The 19,627-nt window shown below is 38.7% G+C and overlaps 1 protein-coding gene across 1 annotated transcript in view; it reads right to left on the bottom strand.

The window, feature by feature from the left end:
* Positions 1–204: 204 nt before the first annotated feature.
* Positions 205–19,627, bottom strand: part of LOC146491665 (SH3 domain-binding protein 4-A-like) — a 45,799-nt gene continuing 26,376 nt past the window's right edge. The window contains exons 4-5 of the mRNA XM_085150889.1: positions 10,944–11,132; positions 205–10,080 (exon numbers count right to left, since the gene is read on the bottom strand). Coding sequence (XP_085007015.1) covers positions 9,856–10,080; positions 10,944–11,132 — 414 coding nt within the window. The 3' untranslated portion in view covers positions 205–9,855. The remainder of the gene's footprint in view (positions 10,081–10,943; positions 11,133–19,627) is intronic.

Below are 19,627 nucleotides of genomic sequence, written 5' to 3'. Positions count from 1 at the left end.
AGCCAGTCCCTAAACGACAACACAACCTGAGTCATCAAGACCCGACTAATTGTCCTCGCTGTCCTCCTCCTTTATTGATTTCCCTTTTATTACTGCATTCAAGATCAATAAAACGAATTATAAACAGGGTGTGGACACGCCCACGCGCGCACACACACATACACACAGCTTAACTTTATAAGACCACAACTCACTCTAATTGCGCTCCTCTCTCTCTTTCTCTCTCTAACTAGGTTGGATGTCTCTCGCCCACCGCCCACGCCGTCTTCTCATCCATAAAACAAGTCTCCCTCTCTGATTTACTTCTCATTTATTCCACCGTCTCCTCGCTGTTCCACAGGTAACAGATGACGAGCTGCAGACAGATGCTGAGAGAGCCTCAAACAAGCTGTTTAACTATCAACTGCCAACTCTCAGAAGAAAAAGAGAAAAAAGAGAAAAAACACATCTATAACTCAGATGATGTAAAATGAATTAGATACATAGGCTGAAGTGATCTACATCTCAGAGGATTTTGAGTCCTTGCAAAAAAGATTTCCTTAAAAAAGTACCATCAAATTTAAGTACTACCAAGGTAAAATATGTAAACATGATAAAACTAGGATGCATTGTGGACACATCCAACCTGATCTCTTTAGGCTGCACTGGGAGGCTTTTTGGTTACCCATGACCCAACAGTGTGAACGTGGCCCTGACCACACTGTAGGAGTGCCAACTCAAATGATGTAAACCACTTACACTATACTGCCCAAAGTATTCAGTCATACACCCAAAGGATTGAATTCAGGTGTTGCAATCACTTCCATGGCCACAGGTGTATGAAATGAAGCACCTAAGGCATGCAGATCGCTTCTAGGAACATATGTGAAAGAACGGGTTACTTGAGTTCATCGAGGTTAGCGGGCATTCATTTATGCACAGCTTTCTTAAGGTCCTACCACAGCAATAGTCAGGTTCAGGTCTGGACTTTGACTGGGTCATATTTCTGTTTCATGACCAGGCCAAGCTTTAGAAGTCAGACAGATGTCCTCACATTTGACTCTAGAATACTTTGATATACAGAGGAGTTCATGGTTGACTCAGTGATGTCAAGGTGCCCAAATCACGAGCTCCCCACCACTGTGCTGACAGCTGGTACGAGGTGTTTTTGCTGATATGTTGAGTTTGGTTTTCCATGATGACCAAACATCACCACTTTGGTCTCGTCTGTCCAAAGGACATCATTCCTGAAGTCTTGTGTTTTGTTCAGATGCAGCATTACAAACCGAGCTGCCGTGTTCTTTTTAAATAGAAGCGGCTTTCTCCTGCAACCCTTTCAAACAAATTTCTTCAGTCCACATTTAATTGTGATGTCATGAACTTTAACATGTAACATGCTAACTCAGGCCTGTAGAGTCTGCAGTTTTTCTGAGGGTGAGTTTTCTGTGATGTCCACTCCTGGGAAGATTGTGATATTGTGTTAACAGACACCTAAATGTTCCAGAGCAGCACACTGCCAAAACGTTTGCTTTTACAGATACCCTCTTATAGTTTTGTTTACATACTCCTCACCAGGAGTAAAATCTGATAATTTTAAAGGGCAGAAGGGAGCTGTTATAGTCAGTAAAAAGACATATTTCCTCTTTCCTACCAAGCCTTATTTTCCTCCACATAAAATAACATGGACCGGTTGCTGCTGATCACTGCTGCTTTCATCTCCTCTTCACTCAGAGGAAAAAAGGTACCTGTTTTTGCTGTATGAAGTGGATAAGGTGGTAGGTTACAGGCTTTAAAGCAGGTAGCTACGGCAAAACCACTCCCCCCAAAAAAGACCATGAAATGTAAAATTGACATGTGTATGGAGATGAGCAGCTAGTAGATGGATTTTTTAGGCGTATTCTTTGTAGCAGATTTTTCTTATCTACAATAATTACACTTAACCTTGTAAATTCTAAATTATAATTCCTTATTATTCTGTCTCTCAGGTGTAGAGGGTCCACCTTACAAACATGTGTGCACTTCCTTAAAAGTGAAGTCCTGTGGGTTTGTGTTCATAGAAAGGAGTTGAGCTGCTCTAGTTTTCAGCACCCAGGTGCCAAAATGTACATGCAATCAAGATTTTCACCTGCTACTTTGATAAAGAGGAAGGCCCCTTTTTACTCTTTGCTTCAGCCTGAAAGAAAAGAAGGCGCACAGCTCTGTTTATCTTTAGCTTGATAAGTTCTTACAGCTTGCAGCACATCAGAGACACTGAAGCTCTGATAATCACCGCCGAGGCTTCTACATCTGCGGCTCCCCTGCATCCAGCGTGCAGCCAAAGGCCCAAGACGTGAGAAAGAGCAGATGAAGGGAGTTTTGCTTTGCGTTTCTCTTTATCTTTCAAGGGCTCTTTATGTTCGTCAGGCCAATGAGGTGAAACCAGCCTGGCCTGTTTCCACACGTCCTCCAGAAACCTCCGAAAAGGAACGGCAGATGAAACAGAGCGGCGGCTCGTCCCTGAGCTTTTCATCTCGCCACCTGTTCTGCATTTTCAAAAGCTGCTCCAAGCAGGCCAATTTGTCTGGAATTAACAAAGGGAAGAGAAGATCTCTTGCTTACAGCGTACATCTCTGTTCCTCTGTTTTTCCAGACCAGGGCAATAACACCGGCTTCTAAACCTCACAGGATGATGACAGATTATTGTTTAGGATATGTTTCAGGTGATAGAAACACTCTGATCTGCTTTCATTTCCCTGAAGAAGATTAAGTTTTTACATTTAAGCTTATCTCCCTTTAAACGTGTCTTTGTACAAAGGCGATGTAGAAACATTATCTCACAGATTCAGGTTAAATTTGCACTTTTTAATAAGCAGTTCAGACCGTACATGGTACGAGCACATGGATTCAGGGCATGAACAGTGTGCTGCATAAATAAGGTTAGTCACTAGAGCATTACTATCTTGTACTGTGCCTTGTATGCAGCCTTCCAGTTCAACTGTTACGTATCTTAGATTCTATCTCTTTAAGGAGCCCTCCCCAAAAGCCCACTTTCTTTTGATTAGACAAATTTCAGCAGCCTGCAGAGGGGCAACAATTGATGCTAAATGTAGCTAATTGTAAGAAATACAATATCTATCTATATATATATATATATATACACACACACACAACAAGATAAGAGTCTTAACTTTTCTAATGCTGCTGTATCAATTATTCATGTACTCTAAATAGAATTATCAGCTACATCTGCAGCGTCTCTGATCCTTACAGACATTTATATATCATTTCAATACATTTCTTTGGTTGCCCAGCAACAGTTGTACTGCTTTATGTCATTTTTGTCCACAGCTGCCTGCAACTGAGAGACAAAAACTTGCAAAATGCCACCACATACAACTTGCTCAGCAGCAAACTGACATTGTGAGGGACTAGCTAGTAAGTATAGGAAACCTAAAGAAGTTGATATTTCCTTTAGAAGTTTAGTGGAAACAAAAACACAGGAAAAAGTAAGGAAAGTGTATTTACAAAGTAATTTTCCAGTACAAAAGTCACAAAATATATGTAAATATAAATAAATTAAAAGGCAAAAAGACAACAATTAAAACAGTTTAAATGGAGTTTAAAGCTAACTAAAAGCTAACTTACACAGGTGGGTATTAAGCTTCTTCTTAAAGGTAGCAACAGACAACATAGCAAAGAACAGTTTTTAAATTGTGTCTTTAGCCACTTTGGTATTAGCAGCCTGTTACAAAAATAAATAATTTGCTCCCATTTATTTAGTTGAATCTGTGAAAAATACCAAATATAGCACAGTTTGACAGACATAAAATAATATTTTTACACTAATAAGGGGATTCCCAAAGAGATATTAGCTAAAAACTCATCATATCTCAGCATGGTGTGTAGTTTGTCCTTAAAAAAAAACTTAGGAAACTGGACAAGTGCAGGGCATTATCTAAAAGTTATGACCTAAAGAAACAGGAACAAATCCAGCAAAGACCTGACACAGGATGTGGGAGATCCATCTGGACTTTTGCAATGGTTTGGTGCTGCATTTCAGCCAGTGGTGTTGTTCAACACAGAACTACCAGATTTTGATCCACCATGAAATATCTGGAAAGCATCTGATTGGCAACAACTTCATCTTTCATCATGACAATGATCCCAAACACACAGCCAATGCAGCAAAATCATACCTGTATAGAAAAACACACAGTGGAGCACTATCAGTCATGGATTGGCCTCCCCAATCCTCAACAGGGCATCAACATTATTGAAGCAGTGTGGGATCATGCTGACAGAGAACAGAAGGCAGAAACATCCAAAGAAGAGCTTTGAATGTCCTTCAAGAAGCCTTATGCACAGTATTGTATGATGATTTCCATATCAGATTGAGATACAATGCACACTAAATGGACAAAGGTACTGGCCCACACCTCTTAATCATTGAATTCAGGCATCTTCAGTCTCATGGCTACAGGTGTATAAAATCAAGCCGCTACCCATGCAGTCGGCCTTCACAAACACTTGTAAAAGGATGGGTCACTTTAAAAACCTCACTGAAGTTCAATGGTTGTACTATAATGGGACGACACTATTACAGCAAGTCAGTTTGTTCAATTTTTTACCTGCTAGAAAAGTACCATCAGAGTGGTTTTACTGCAAAGTGGAAGTCTTTACGAACCACAGCAACTCAGCCACATAAAGTTACAGAGCAGGGTCACTGCTGAGAGCTGAGGTGTATTAAAGTCACCAACGCTCTGCTGACTCAGTAACTGCACAGCTTCAAAACTCCTCTGTCATAACATCAGGCCCAAGAGTGTTGCCTATATAGTGTTTTTAACACCATCTATCTTCAGAAAAAAGTAAACATCAAGATTTAGGCTCATTGCGTGGTTAATTAAACCAATGCAGATGAAGGAAAACTGCTGAGTGAGTAAAAAGCTCAAATTTTAATTAAAAAGATTTGGTTGGCTTCAAATAAAACAAATAACACAAAATATTCCCTATAATGACAAATGAATCCTGGGTTACTTTCTACTACTCCAGCACATAAGAGCCAGATGTTGTAACAACTAGCAGACAACCTGTGAGCCAATCAGATGGCAGCAGTATCACAATAAAAGCAGAGTTCTTTGCAGGCAAAAATGTATTGCTGTGTGTTTTCCCTAAAACACACAGAAAGAGCATTTTACAGTCTATAATTCTTCTCTCCTGTGGCATTAAAGAAAAAACGAATTAAAGTTTTTCTTTTTTTCTTAGATAAAATAGGACAAAAAGCACACACATATTCATGGCCTTGTTGTGAGTTTCGACTTGTATCCAGGAGACGGGTAGGAATGTGAAGGGTGAGTCAGTGAGAGGCAAAGGACGAGACTGTCAAGGTGGCCGGTCCTCTGAGGGAGAATAATTATCTGCTTTAATTAAGTACATTAAACTGTGTGTGTCTGTGTGTGTGTCAAAGGCGGATTATGCTTGGGTGGGTTAAAAGAGCGTGCTCAGAAAGACGTATGCATTCACGTGCAGTGCTTGAGCATGCATGCATCCAGAGTGTGTATCCATGTGTGATATCTGAATGTGTTTTTCTGTGTGTGTGTTTACACGCTGTAATCTGCTGCATTGTCTTTGTGGGCTTCACGATGACAGCGTCACGCAACACTCAACACAATAAACTTTGCATTGCAATGAGAGCTCATGCGCAGAGAGAATCCCAATTGGGGCCGGGTGCAGAAATTCATGAATTCTTTGGTGCATCGCTACAGAATCTCACATTATATATCTCACAATATAGTGAAGTATTTTGGGAAAAAAGTTGGAAAAGAAAATAAATGTTGGGTCTTGCGTGTGTTTAATGTCATGGAAGGAGAGAAAAGCACGAGATCTGACAGCCCTAAATCTGCCCATGTTTTGAAATCATGTCTTCTCTGTATGTGTATGTATGTATGTGTATTTAAGAGATAAATATAGAGTATTATGCTGTCTTTTTCTATTTTTCGGCCTTATGTGTCAATCAGCGTGAGCCATAAGCTCAGGCTTCAGACTGCCATGAATATTCAGATTCCAAAGTTTCTTCTTCTCACCGTCACCTGCTACAGCCACAGAAATCCCACAATGTCGAGACAACTCACAAGCACTAGGTGCTGCCCCTCAGTTGGCTTCCAGAAGGTGATAAATCAGAGGAAAGTGGGCTGTTAGGTAGAGAAGCCTTAAAGAGACAGGAGCTAAAAGAACTAGAGAAGTTAGAGGACTACACGCCTACTGAAAGGTACAGCATAGAATAACACTCAACACTCATAAAGTAACAAAATAACAAATAAAGCCAATCACCTCTGATCGACACCACTTCCTACCCTATCGACGGCACAGTGATATCACTGGGCAGGTCCTTCACTGTGTGTCTGAAGTAGAGTTCTAGGTCCTTCATTCTTGTTCTGGTCAAAACTGCTCTCAGTAAATCAAACAATAAAACACTGACATAACTGCACTTGTGAAATAATATGTATTATACTGTGAAATAACTACCACCTCATGTAAGCAATGTTAGCCATTATTAAACAGTCTTTCTGTCTATCTTTAATGTTATTTAGGTTTTGCCTTGTTTTAAATCATTTTTACTGGTTATTATGATCTTTTTCTATTTAGGTATGTCTTTTTTATATTGCTAGGTTGCTACACATCTCTTTGCTGCCATAACATTCAAAATCTTCCAGTTATGCGACAAACAAATGATCTTAACTCTGGAATAAGATAGATACAAAAAACGTGCAGTTTATAGAGCTTGTTGATGTATTGAGATCCATAACAGTGACCACATCTATAAAAGCAGATATTTTTGAAGTTTCAGGTGTGTGTTAACACAAAGCCACAATCTTCATGATTGAGAAGTATCTACTGAACACTGCATACACTTAATTAGCAAAAAAAAAAGTTGACAGTACAATTAGAAAAAGACTGATCACATGTGGCTTCTTTTGAACTGAAACAATGTTCTTTGGAAATATAAAAAAACAAAGTGGAAATGTTTGTCCATAATCCAAAGGACCACAGGATATCAGCATAAACATATTCATACCAACTGTCAGCACGGTGGTGGAGGGGTGATGATTTTGCAGTTACAGAGGAGTTCCTGGTTTTGCAGTCACTGAGTCCACCAGGAACTCCTTTGTAAACCAAAGTATTCTAGAGTCTAAGTCTGAGGTAATCTGTCTGACAGCTAAAGCCTGGCCCAAACCGGGTCATGCAATCCCAAGCACAGCAGCAAATCTGCAACAAAATGAATGATAAACAATCAAGGTCCTGCAATAGCCCAGTAAAAGTCCAAACCTCAAGCCTAAAGAGCGAGCTTCAGTTATGTCTAAATGCTGTTTTCTGTCTTGCAGAAATCATTTGTGCACACATGAATATAAGTGTAAGTAGAATAACTGTAAGCGTATAAGACTTTCATATGTTTTTTCTTCCATTTTTGGTTTTATTGATACTGAACAGAAACACTGAACAGATCTGCAAATTCTCACATGTGATAAAGCATCACTTACAAATGTGTCAATACTCAGTCGGTGTTTGGTACAAATATATAAACTTGCAAATTTTCTGCTCGGAAAACGTTCATATTCTAAACATTGCAGTGGTCACAAAAACATAATGGAGATAAACAAGAAAAGCACAAAACCCGCCAAAAAGCATCAAAGTGGATTGATTATTCGTGCTGAAAGTCACAGAATCAAGAACATTTGATAAGACAAAAAAAAAAAAAAACGAATAAAAACTAAATAAAAGCTTTAAAAAGATATTTCTGATGGTTTAGTTTGTCTAGTTCTTTTAATGAAAACAAACACATTTGACATTTTTGTGTAACTAATAAAGAGTATGGGTTAGGACGTGAGAATGCACTGAAACATTTTCAGCCATCTGAAAAAAACAAGCAAACATTCTGAAAATACAAGTATTCTGGATTTCAGTAAGGTTAACAAATAAAGGAAAATGCATTTCACTTTAATTTTCACAAGTCTCAATTAATGAAACTATTTGTATTTGCAGCCATGTTACATGTTGAAAACTGAATTTGCTAATCTATGCTAGCTAGCAAGCAAACTAATGCTATCCGCTGAAATGACTAGAGCTCCAAAACAAAATTCAGCTGTCATTCTCGGCCCCTAAGCCTTTTTCTTTTTCAATTAGTGTACTCGTAGTAGTGTTGGTAGTGTTTAAGTTAGAGAACAGTGTAAGTTTCATCTTGCGTCCCTGTGGTAAATTAGCTTAACGTTGGCTCTGTAAGTAACATATCACATAATTCTGTCAACTAGCCAAACTTTACTAACACTCCAAACATTTCTGGTATTTAGTTTTCTTTTATTGTTTAGGTCAATAGCCATAGCAGTTCAGTTTTTTTAAAGAAATACTTCAGTCAGAACATGAACATGAACATCTCCAGATAGGAACTAGCCAACTAGCTAACTTTCTCTTATATCTTCCAGTTCCAGTAAACTTTGCATCTTCTTCATGGATGACTAGTAATGAAAACCTAACTACCACACATGGGAAAACAGTCCCACTGAGTACTGGAGCTGAAAGTAATTGGATGTCTTTAACTCTCAATGCTGCTTAAGCATTTGGACCAAAAAATAGCTGGTGATGTGAGAGTAAACAAACAGATACTGTTTCCCAGTTGACTGGATTGTAACACTGAACTAACATTGCAATTTGGTTTTGGAATTCAAAATTAATAATGCATCCCTTTGTCAAAATGCAGCATGCTAACATTGCTAGCTAACTGTATTGGCGAATGATTGCTGGAGGTTGCCGGCAGTCATAAGGTGAAATTAAGCTACAAAGATGTAAACAGTGCTTCACTAGTGATATTGAGCAACTAAATCTTTAGTTTGTTATGTAAGTGGAGTCCACCAAGAATAAATCTAAACTAAGAAAAACAAATGTTTATGTAAGTATAAAAATTACTTGCAGTAACAGATGTACTGCAGCTTTACTACATAGACAGTCCCTGTCAGCAAGCTAATAGTTTTTGGCAAGCTAATCACTGGCAATTCTTGTACTGTTTTAATATATGAAACTTTTTCTCATTTATTTTGATTAAAGAACTTTTTTTAATAATTAAAAATGCTTGTGAGATACAGTCAAATGAACAAAAATGGCAACGACAAATGGAGGAAAAATCGGTGTATGTATGAAAGTTGAGATAATAAGCACACTCGGTTCTGTAGGAAGGTCAGATCAACATATAAGGAGGTGGAAATGTCACTGTACTGCAGCGATGAGGAGTGATGCTGTCCTGAGGGTGAAGCAAGGAAATATACAGTGACAGAAAAACATTAGGACAGAAGCCTGAAAATGCCATTTACTGAAGCATAAGGGGAAGCTGAGAAGAACACAGAAAAAAGCAGCATGTAATTCTGAAAGCCATCAAAACGTAGTTGAAAGGACAAAGTGTGAGGTAGAAAAGAGATTAAGAAGAATATCGGAAAGAAAAGCAGAAACAACATAAGAGGTAGAGAACACAAGAAAGGGATAGAAAGGGACAACATGATGCTTAAAAAACACAAAGAGCCAGATTATCTATTTTCACAATGTATTTTGAGCCAGAAAGTGGCGTTGCTACTTCTGGTGTGTAACTAATCAAAAACCAATCAGTGCTACTATGATGTGGATGCGAGAGTCCAGACAAGAGAGCAGGATGTACACAGTAGACCTGATGGTCTAGATTCTTCACACTGCCCTAAAACTACACGTTTTTTTTTCTTTCAAAGAAAATATCCACTCCAGACATGTTGTGAGTACCATTCTTTCGACAACTTCCGTTCACGAGTCAACAAAACTCTGGACAGAAATCCCAGAATTGAGCTTTAGTTACTATACCAGCCATCAAATCTTCTGTCACACATTTCACACAGCAAAATCTCCATATCCTGTAGGACAGAAGGCCGCACTGCGAAGGGTATCGAGGCAGTTGACAAGTATAAGTGTGCCCGTTAGGTGCTTCCACCTCTTGGTGATGGGGTTCCTCATCTTGTCCAGGCCATGGTGGAGCTCCTGGATCACATCTCGGTAGCTATCCCCAACATGGGCGGCCCACGTCAGCAGGAAGTCATAGGCTGGTTTCCACATAGACTAAAGGGTTCAGGGTGGGGATCATGGGAAGTGAAAGAAAATGTCTTTTTAAGAACAAAAGGCAAGAGTTTGCCAAAGACTTACACAAAACAGGTTCATGTAGGGACGGAAATCTCAAACCCATTTAGACAGAACTTTAGCAGGTCTTTGTACTAAAGAGCTGACAGGTTAAAGATGATCTATGTTACACCTTTTCATAAACCACACCTAGTATAGTATTTCGAAGGCTACTGTGAGCTACTTGTTAGCATTTTGACATAATGTTTTGAGAAGTATTGTGTTTTCTTGAAGAGTTTCTACCCAAGCACAGTAACTTGGACAAATATACTGTTTGTGGCTCACAGGGCAGTTTGATATAAAGACATTTAATATAAAATAGTTTATATACATATATTTAAGTGATGTGAGTGTAGAATAAATATGGTCAGGAGCTAGAGGCCATGAGATGCATAGTGATAATTACCATACCATAAACCTTAAAAGATCTTATATATAAGTCATATAACTTAAAATTCAAGTGTACAAACATGACATGCAAATTTTTAGACACAGTTTAACTCATACAGCATGTAAATTGTGAATAAAAGCTAATAATTCATTTGATAAATCAAAGAAATAAGAAATAAAGTTAAAAGTTATCTTTGGTGTTAAAGTAATTCATGTATTGTTGTTGGTACATCCAGATATACGTCAAGCCAAAACTCCTAAATTCTAATTCAGCAAGCTTTTAATGTTTTGCCCAAAACACAAAAAAACTGGTTGTAGTACATGTGTTAACTTATTGACATGATCCACAGCATTGACAGTGTCCAGTTGTCCAGTAAATAACACTGACTAAGTAACACTGACTAAAGGCCTCTCACCTCGTTATCCAATAGACCATTCTTGTCTCGATGTGGAGCCTCATAAGCCTCCATTTGCTGTTTGGAGACTCGGGCCAGCTTCTCAGCAAGCTCCCTCCACCGGGATGCCACCTCTACTGCTGTAGTCAACAAGACAAAATCCAGGACCAACCTGGCAACCAGACCCTGGCAGTCCATCTTCAGCAATGCCTGATGGGTTAAAGAAATGGTCAGTCAGCATGAGCAAGGAGCAAAGAAAGAAATATCTGCATGTTGACTTGGATGAGATTGGAAGGAATGCATCAATTTAAAATCACTATGTATGCAAAATCTATATGGAGAAAGAATAGGAATGAGAATTTCTATCCATATTTATGTAAATCGTGAAAGTGTTCTGGTAATGATACATTCACAGCACAAATCACTTAATCACTTCAGTATTGTTTCACCGATTGAAAGAAATTTGAGACTTGGCTCTGTCCTGTGAAACAGCAACATCTGTCAAATCAAGCAACATTTCATAGTGTTTTCCATATTCAAGGACCCTGTTGGCAGGGTTACCATTTTTAGGATCAATCATTACTGGATAAACACAACCACACTACATAGTTCCACTTGTAGTTCGAGCATAAACATGGTTTAAAATTTCTACGCAAGGTTAGAGGACACATGTCGGGTTTATTCCACTGGAGGTGTTCTGGACACATCCAATCGGCAAGGGATATTCTATAGAGATTATCTAATCTATCCTGAGATAATCTCGACAAGCAGATGGAGAACAAACTGGTAAAAGGACATCTGGACTATTTGTGTAGTGTGCTGCTATAAAGACCCAACTCTAGATAAGTGATAGAATAGGTCTAAAAATTTGGATAAGACTTTTAAAAAACCTGTGAAAAGCCATAGATTATGCATAAAAGCAAACATAGGTACCATGTCGTGGCCCACTGATTAGGAAAGTTTTCAGTGGCACCATTTCTGAAACCAGAATGTCACAAGTTATGGCTGAAAAACTGAGAGAAATTCAACTAAATTCAGTTTTATTTATATAGTGCCAAATCACAGCAACAGTTGCCTCAAGGAGATTAATATCGTAAGGTAAACACCCTACAATAAAACCCCAACAATCAGACGACCCCCTATGAGCAAGCACTTTGGCGACAGTGGGAAGGAAAAACTCTTTTAAGAGGAAGAAACCTCCGGCAGACCCAGTCTTGGGAAGGGGCAGCCATCCAGTGTGACCGGTTGGGGGCGAGGGGAGGGAGACATGCATGTATGCTTACGGCTTGTAAGCTGCACGTCCCTCTGGAAAATGACTTTCCAAAACGAGCATTAAAAACACTGTATTAAATAAGACTTGAAACAAGCAATTAAGACCATAATCAGATCATCAGGACAGTGTTTTCTGCAGTGGACATCAAACTTTGAGGTTCAAGGCACTTCCACATTGGCTTCAGATCCATCTTTTTTACACAATCTATGTGGAAAACCTATCCAAAACCAATGTGTCTTCAGTTGACTTGTTTTAGAAACTGTCAAGGTCTATAATGATCTTTATTATCGTCATAGTTTTGCAGGCATCCTATCCATTTCCTTTCCCCTTTCCAACACAGAATCTCCTTTTTTCCCCTTTGGAACAATACATATCTACACTCAGACTTGTTTTCCACAATGTTTTAGAGAGGTATTGATGTAACTCTGATCCTTTTGGAGGCTGCTGAAAGGTAATGCAATTTATAGAGAGGTGTTTCTGTAATACTAACTAAGATTTAACCTTCAGGAGGTGTGATTTATTGCAGGGCTGTTGCGTTAGACTGCATTCTTTGTTCTCCATTTAAAAATATTTTTCAGTCTTCAAGAGCTCAAACAAATTAGATTGTGGAGGACTAAAGAGGACTGAATCCATTGTGTCATGGGAAAAGAGGGAAAGATAACAGAAGTCAGGAATATGTAGAACAAATAGGGTTTTTTTTGTTGTTTTTTAAGATTTGTGAGCTGAAGAGTAAAAACAAAAGCTGAAAATAGTTACAGGGCTTTCTGTATAAATATAATCCGTTACCATCCTCTTAGTAATCCTGTCCCCGAGGGCTCCTGCTGCTGCAAATACATTCTAACTCAGCTAACCCAGTTAAAGGAGGGTTAAAACGTATTGAGTTTTAATGAACGCAGCTGACTGGAAAATTTGCTCCAGGGGAGATTTTCTTTTTGTTTCCTGAAAAGAGGCACAATAGCCAATAAGACTATTTCTGTTTTAATGACACACACCCAAAAAAAACCCAGCAGTGTGTGCATGTGTGTTTATTTCAAGACAAAGCTCCGGGCATCAAAGTGAGGCACTGTCCCGTGGTGATACCTTTCAGGTTCTTTGTAGGAAGTTTTATGTTTTCTCCTTTGCTGCTAGCCCCAGAAAAAGAACAACCTAGTGGAAATGTGTGGAGGTATTTACGGTTTTGTGTTTTCCGCTATGACTTTAATGAGAAACACCAGGAATGTAATGCACACATCTTTAGGATTTTCACATGAAGATATTTCCGTGCAAAAAGATACATTTTAGTTCAAAGAGAATTTAATGTGAACTACTCCTTGAAAGCCGCCATACAAGCATTCATGGGAACGTGCAGTTATTATTTGAACGGAAGCACCACCCGGGCTTGTCACAATACTAGAATTTCAAACTCAGTGCAGAAAATACTCAAAATTATTTTCAACAACAAGGGAAAGAAAATCATTAAAGACAACATTATTATTAAGCTGTCTGATATAGTGCCAGGTGGTGCAACGATACACAAAATTCACGGTTCAGTTCGTTTCGATATTTTGGTGTCACGGTTTGATATTTTTTCGATACAAAAAAATGTTCATGCCTTTTATTAAATTAAAATTACAAATATTTCTTTTAACTCAAAAGTACAGTTTTTAAATTAAATGTTGCTGAAACAACAAAATAATTTAAAAAAGAAATGTATCTGATGGAGAAATCACATCAGTTTATTACAGAGAAATGGCTCCGACCGATATAATTGAGCGTTGCGTGGCACATCCGACATACTGTTGTACTTTTTTCCATGACGCGCTTAAGTAGGGTCATACTTAATAGTTCCAAACACCAGATCTGAAGTACGGTGGATGAGGTTCAATTTCGGGTAGTGTTGAGGCAGTTGCCATGCTAACTTGAGTGAATGCATATGGGCGGCACTCATAGTTCAATTACTCCGCCTTGGCTGCATTGCCCTCAACACAGACAGCATCGTCAGAAGAAAAGTTGGTCAAATAAATTAAAAATTTTGTATCGTTCAATACATATGCGTACCGAACCAAAAGCACTGTATCGAACGGTTCAATACAGATACATGTATTGTTGCACCCCTAGTGTATATATATATATGACAAATATTGTATATTATATCTTAGATAGCGCTAAAAAGCCCAAAAAAGAAAATATTTTTAGGCTGCCTGAGGCAGTGCTGTGATTCTGGTGACTTGGCACCACATGTCATTGCTAATGAAATAAGAATTGGTAAGGTAGGCAACCAATGTGTTTGGTAGACTAGTTTCTGGTATTTTCTCAGGTTCAATCTGGGACTTTAAGAGAAACATTTTATACACACAAATAATTATTATCTTCTTAAAATAGGCCAGGAGTGATAATGGTTGCTGCCTAACTCCACAAAATTAATGCTATAATTCTATTATTAGCTCTAGGTGGCAGCTGGTATCCACAGATGACATAAAACATGGAGGCCACCAGATGGCAACAGCTGTGGCTGCAAAAAACACTTACAGTCCTCAAGAAGTCTATAGGAAAGCAGCTCGCCATCCTGACAACTGTAAACACTTTCCTGTTGAGTTTATGGGCTCAGTCACTTATCCACTCTTCCTCATTACTTTTTTTGTTCAACGAAGATGGTGATACCAAAAAATGCCCAACTCGAGGGTTCAAAACAAGACTTCAGAAACCAGCGTAGCTACGAACATCTGCTATAGTGCCTATGCCACTACCCGAATGATAGCATAAGATGGCTAATGTGGTAATTGCTAGTAGCTAAACAGCTAACGTTAAAATATGTGCCACCCAGGTTAGCATCTATGATAACTTTTTAACTATTACCTAAATAATAACCATTTATTTAACAGGAACTTCACTGGGAAATGTTTTTAGGAAATGAACTGTAAAATATGGGGCTCATTAATCAAATGGGATTAGCTGAAAGGAAATATTAAAGTTAAACAGAAGCATGCACTTTTAAAACTTTTTTCTGTTAACTTCTTGCTTTATGTTGTATTCTATTGTTGTATTACATTACAATGATATGCTATACTTTTATTTCCTGTGTTTAATCTGTGAAAAATGCCAAATAAGTAAATACATTTTACTTACTTAAAACATTGCTACCTTGTTATTAATGTATATTTAATAATATACATTTAATATTATTACATGCTACAAAGAGTAAATACAAAAGTACCTTTAATAATAAAAACATGTAACCCAAATAAAACAAATCTGTTTTTTATTTATGCTCAATCTTTACTTTAAATGTGAACAATATCAGATTTTGAACATCAGTTGTACATTTCAAAAAGATTCTTGAGCCACTATCTTGAATAAAACCATTTTGATACCTTTTCTACGACATCTGTTATCATATCTGTGCCTCATATTGTAAAGTGATTTCAAGTTTTGTGCTGTTATGCAAGCCGTTTCAAAGAAAAGAGCTTTGTAATTGAGAACTATCCAGCCAAAAAAAAAATTGTTTCACTTCGTTAGGAGAAAACCTCGAACACAAGAGCATCACAAAATTTGATAAAGCTTTTTCTACTGCCTGCCTGTCAGTCAGCTGCAGCTTCAAAGCTTTACTCACACACACACACACACACACACACACACACACACACACACACACACACACACACACACACACACACACACACACACACACACACAGTCTCCAGCCACCAAAACACTCTAATCTGAATCAAAAAGATCAAATTTCTTTCTCTCATTCTCTCCCTGTCGCTCGCATTCAGATTCAAGATAAGCAACAGCCTGCTGCCACATTATCTGGCTTGCACTCACTCTGCTGTAACACTAAAGCATTGGCTTTATGTGATACACAATAAACTACCAAAACAACATGACAGGAGTGAGAGGTTGTGCAGTTTCTTTCCGATTTACTGACGGTCACATTAAAAACAACACATTACTGGTGTTGCGCACCTGGTTTTCAAAGGTTTTTGTAAAAATCGGATCATTTGGAGAACTGTGTAAACCTGTGGTTGGCCGTGTGGTTCTCATACCGGGCCATCACATGTGTTTTGGTGCTGCAATATTGGCTGACACATGAAGATGGGCCAATGCAGAATCACCAAGTAACCACACTGCATGTCTTTTGGAAGAAGCTAGAGTTTCTAGAGAGATCGCATGGAAGCACAGAGTAAGGATGCAAACTACAGTCTAAGGAGCTTGGAAAGAAAAGCAGCTGGACTTGTTTAAGTTGCTTGAAGATTTTTTCAAGCAACTTAAAAAAAAGTCCAGATGCTTTTCTTTCCAAGCTCCCTAGACTACGATGACTGAGAACCTTCACAGACATATGCAAACTACAGTCACAGCATACCAAGGGATTTGAACCCAGGACCTTCTTGCTGTGAGGTGTCGGAGCTAACTACTGCACCGCCAGGTCTAACAACTGGGGAGCAGTTCTATCAAAATAAAGGAAGAAAAGTTAAACTGGAGTCTTATGACAGCAAAGGGGGAGAGAGAGGATTAATGTTACAGTCCAGGCAAGTAAGTTCACCACACAACACAGTGAATCCAAATTTACATGCATGCAAATAATGTAACAAATATCTGGAAATTTAATAGGACGTCTGGTAATACTAATACTGTTCTCCTCAGGTACTGTATATAAAATATCCACTGGTTTTGGCTAACTCCTGTATCCAAATGGATGACTTATAAAAATACCAGCCTCAAGTGGCCACTAGAAGAGCTGAGGTTGCAGCGTGGTGGGTATTTGATCACTGACACTGAATAGCCACCTAGATTACCAATCAAACGTGCTCTTGCTTTTCAACTGCAATTATAAAATACTTCTTTCATTGGAGGAAACAGTGTGATTGGATCATTATTATATATATGGAAAAATGGTTTTCACCAGGAAGATGACGCTGATTTTTCACGTCTACTGGATATTTATATTATATAAATTAAATGATTGATCAGAAATGAAAACAACTTTTAGCTGTGGAGTACAAACACTGTTACTTACACCACCAAAACAAATTAGATGTACAAGTCAGCCATTTAAATAACATTTTAAATTAAGTTCTGTTTCATAAATCGGGTATTTCAGAGGGTCAGGGAGTGAAAAACAGGGGAAATGATGAGATGAGGAACTGCAGGAGCTTCACTTCACTTCAGCTCAGATGAAACCAAACCTCCGACATGTAATCAGGGTAAAGTAAAACCTCTCGCTGTGCTGCTACTGGAAAGTGGTTTCCATTGAAAACCACTGAACTAATTCATTATTCATTTCTTACGAGTAATTGATTAATAATTGATATCAAATGCTAGAAGACAGCCCAGAGGCTTCATTTTACAGGTCTTATAGCTTTCTGCAATTTCTGACATGTAATGATACGGAGCTAACATGAAAGACGAGATGTTTTTTACTATAGATATATAAACAGTTTTTATTTGTGCACTTCCTACTATTTCATGGTGCAACAAGAGTCAGCTCTACTGGTTGTGACACACTCCATGTCACCCCGATGGTCATGAGCTCTGGGTAATGACCGAAAGAATGAGACTGGGAATACCAGCAGCCAAAATGAGCTTCTCCAGCCATGGTTCATTTTCCATTTGGACCTCTGTTTAGTTTAGTTTAATTTTCGCTTTTATGTTTGCTTTCACCCACTGTGTAAGATTAAGGACCAACAATGAATCGATTGGGTTTAGCCACTGAAAAGCCTCAGTTAGGTTTAGGCGGGAACAAGCTCTTGGTCAGGGTCAGGGTTGGGCTCTAAAAACACCCCAGTGAAGTTTAGGTACGATAAACTACTTGGGAAGTGTTTTTCCTGTTGACAGTTATAGGTTATAGTTATCAACTCTTCCCTGTGTTCCCTGCATCTTATTGGCAAATTTCTGTTTCTGGACCTGGGCTGTTTTGTTACTTCCTGTTATATTTTGATAGTCTTTTGTCGCTTATGCTTTGTGTTTAGTTTTACTTCTTGTACCTTGTTTCACTTGAGTTATGCTTGCTTGTTTACCCACCTGCTCCCAATTTCCCTTATCAACTTGGCTGTATGTCTGGCCTCAGTTTTCCCCTTGTCTTTTATTGTGATGTCTTTAACTCTTCCTGTTTTTATCCACAGTGTAACTTCTATTTATGTTTGTGGGCTTTGTTTTATTTAGCTTTTTTGGATTTCCTCAGTCTCAAGAGTCTCCATTTGGGTCCATTATCTACACTCTATGACAGGTTTAGGCAACAGGTACTAAAACTAATCGACTGCAGCAACAACTACTTGGTTACATTTTGGAACTAAAAGTTGCTTCATTGTGTTTAGAAAAAGATGGCTGTTTAGGTTAAAATATAACTGAATAACCATCCGTATTGATAAATGACAGTTTGGGGTTATGATCACTTCCAACAAATGAGTCCTTGTGCATAAGATATATACCAACAGCTTATTACACATCTCAGCTTCCCAGTGAACACATCAATAAATTGTTGCTGAGAGAAAGATATTTGAAATATTACACTTAGATGTGGTTTAGCTTTGATGGACAATAAAGTTTCCATATAAATGCACTGCTCAAAAATGAAATAAATAAAAGGAACACTTTATAGTAGTGACACTGAGCCTATAGCAGTGTAGGGTCAGTGTCACTACTTGTAACATGATGTCATACTTGGACTCTACAGAGGTTGCACAGATAGTCCAACGATGGTACATTAATATGTGTCTTTCATTTCCCAGCACAGTCTCAAGAGCACGGAGGAGATTCCAGGTTACTCCAGGCAAGTTGGATAGGACCGTAGAAGGCCCAATAACCATCAGCAGGACTGGTATCTGCTCCTTTTGGCAGGGGGGAACAGGATGAGCACAGCTACAAAATGACCTGGTGTGTATATCTCTTACCAAACAATGAGAAACAAGACTTCATGAGGGTTGCCTGAGGGCACGACATCCACTAGTGCGCATTCTGCTCACTGCCTGGCACCGTTGAGCCTGACCATAGAATATCAGAATTGGCAGGTCCGCCATTTGCGCCCTGTGTTTTTGACCTATGAGAGCAGGTCCCTTCTAAGTACATGCTACAAACATGAAAGGGTCTGGAGAAGTTGTGGAGAATGTTACGCTGCCTGTAACATTGTTCAGCATGATCGGTTTGGTGGTGGATCAATGTCCAGCTTCATGTAGTGAGAGTATGCAGGCAGTTCCTGGAGGAAGAAGGAATTGATACCACTGACTGGTAGCCACACTCCCCTGAACTAAATCCAGTAGACGACCTCTGGGACATTAAGTTTTGGTCCATCTGACACTGCCAGGTTGCACCAAAGACTGTACAAGAGCTCAGTGATGCCCTGGTCCAGATCTGGGAGGAGATTATTCCAGGACACCATCCATTGTCTCATTAGGAGCATGCCCAATGTTCTCAGGCATGCATACAAGCACGCAAGGGCTATAAGAACTACTAAGTA

This window comes from Neolamprologus multifasciatus, chromosome 23 (genome assembly GCF_963576455.1).
Source record: "Neolamprologus multifasciatus chromosome 23, fNeoMul1.2, whole genome shotgun sequence".
NCBI classification, from domain to species: domain Eukaryota; kingdom Metazoa; phylum Chordata; class Actinopteri; order Cichliformes; family Cichlidae; genus Neolamprologus; species Neolamprologus multifasciatus.
This window is presented reverse-complemented; position numbering and strand designations above follow the sequence as displayed.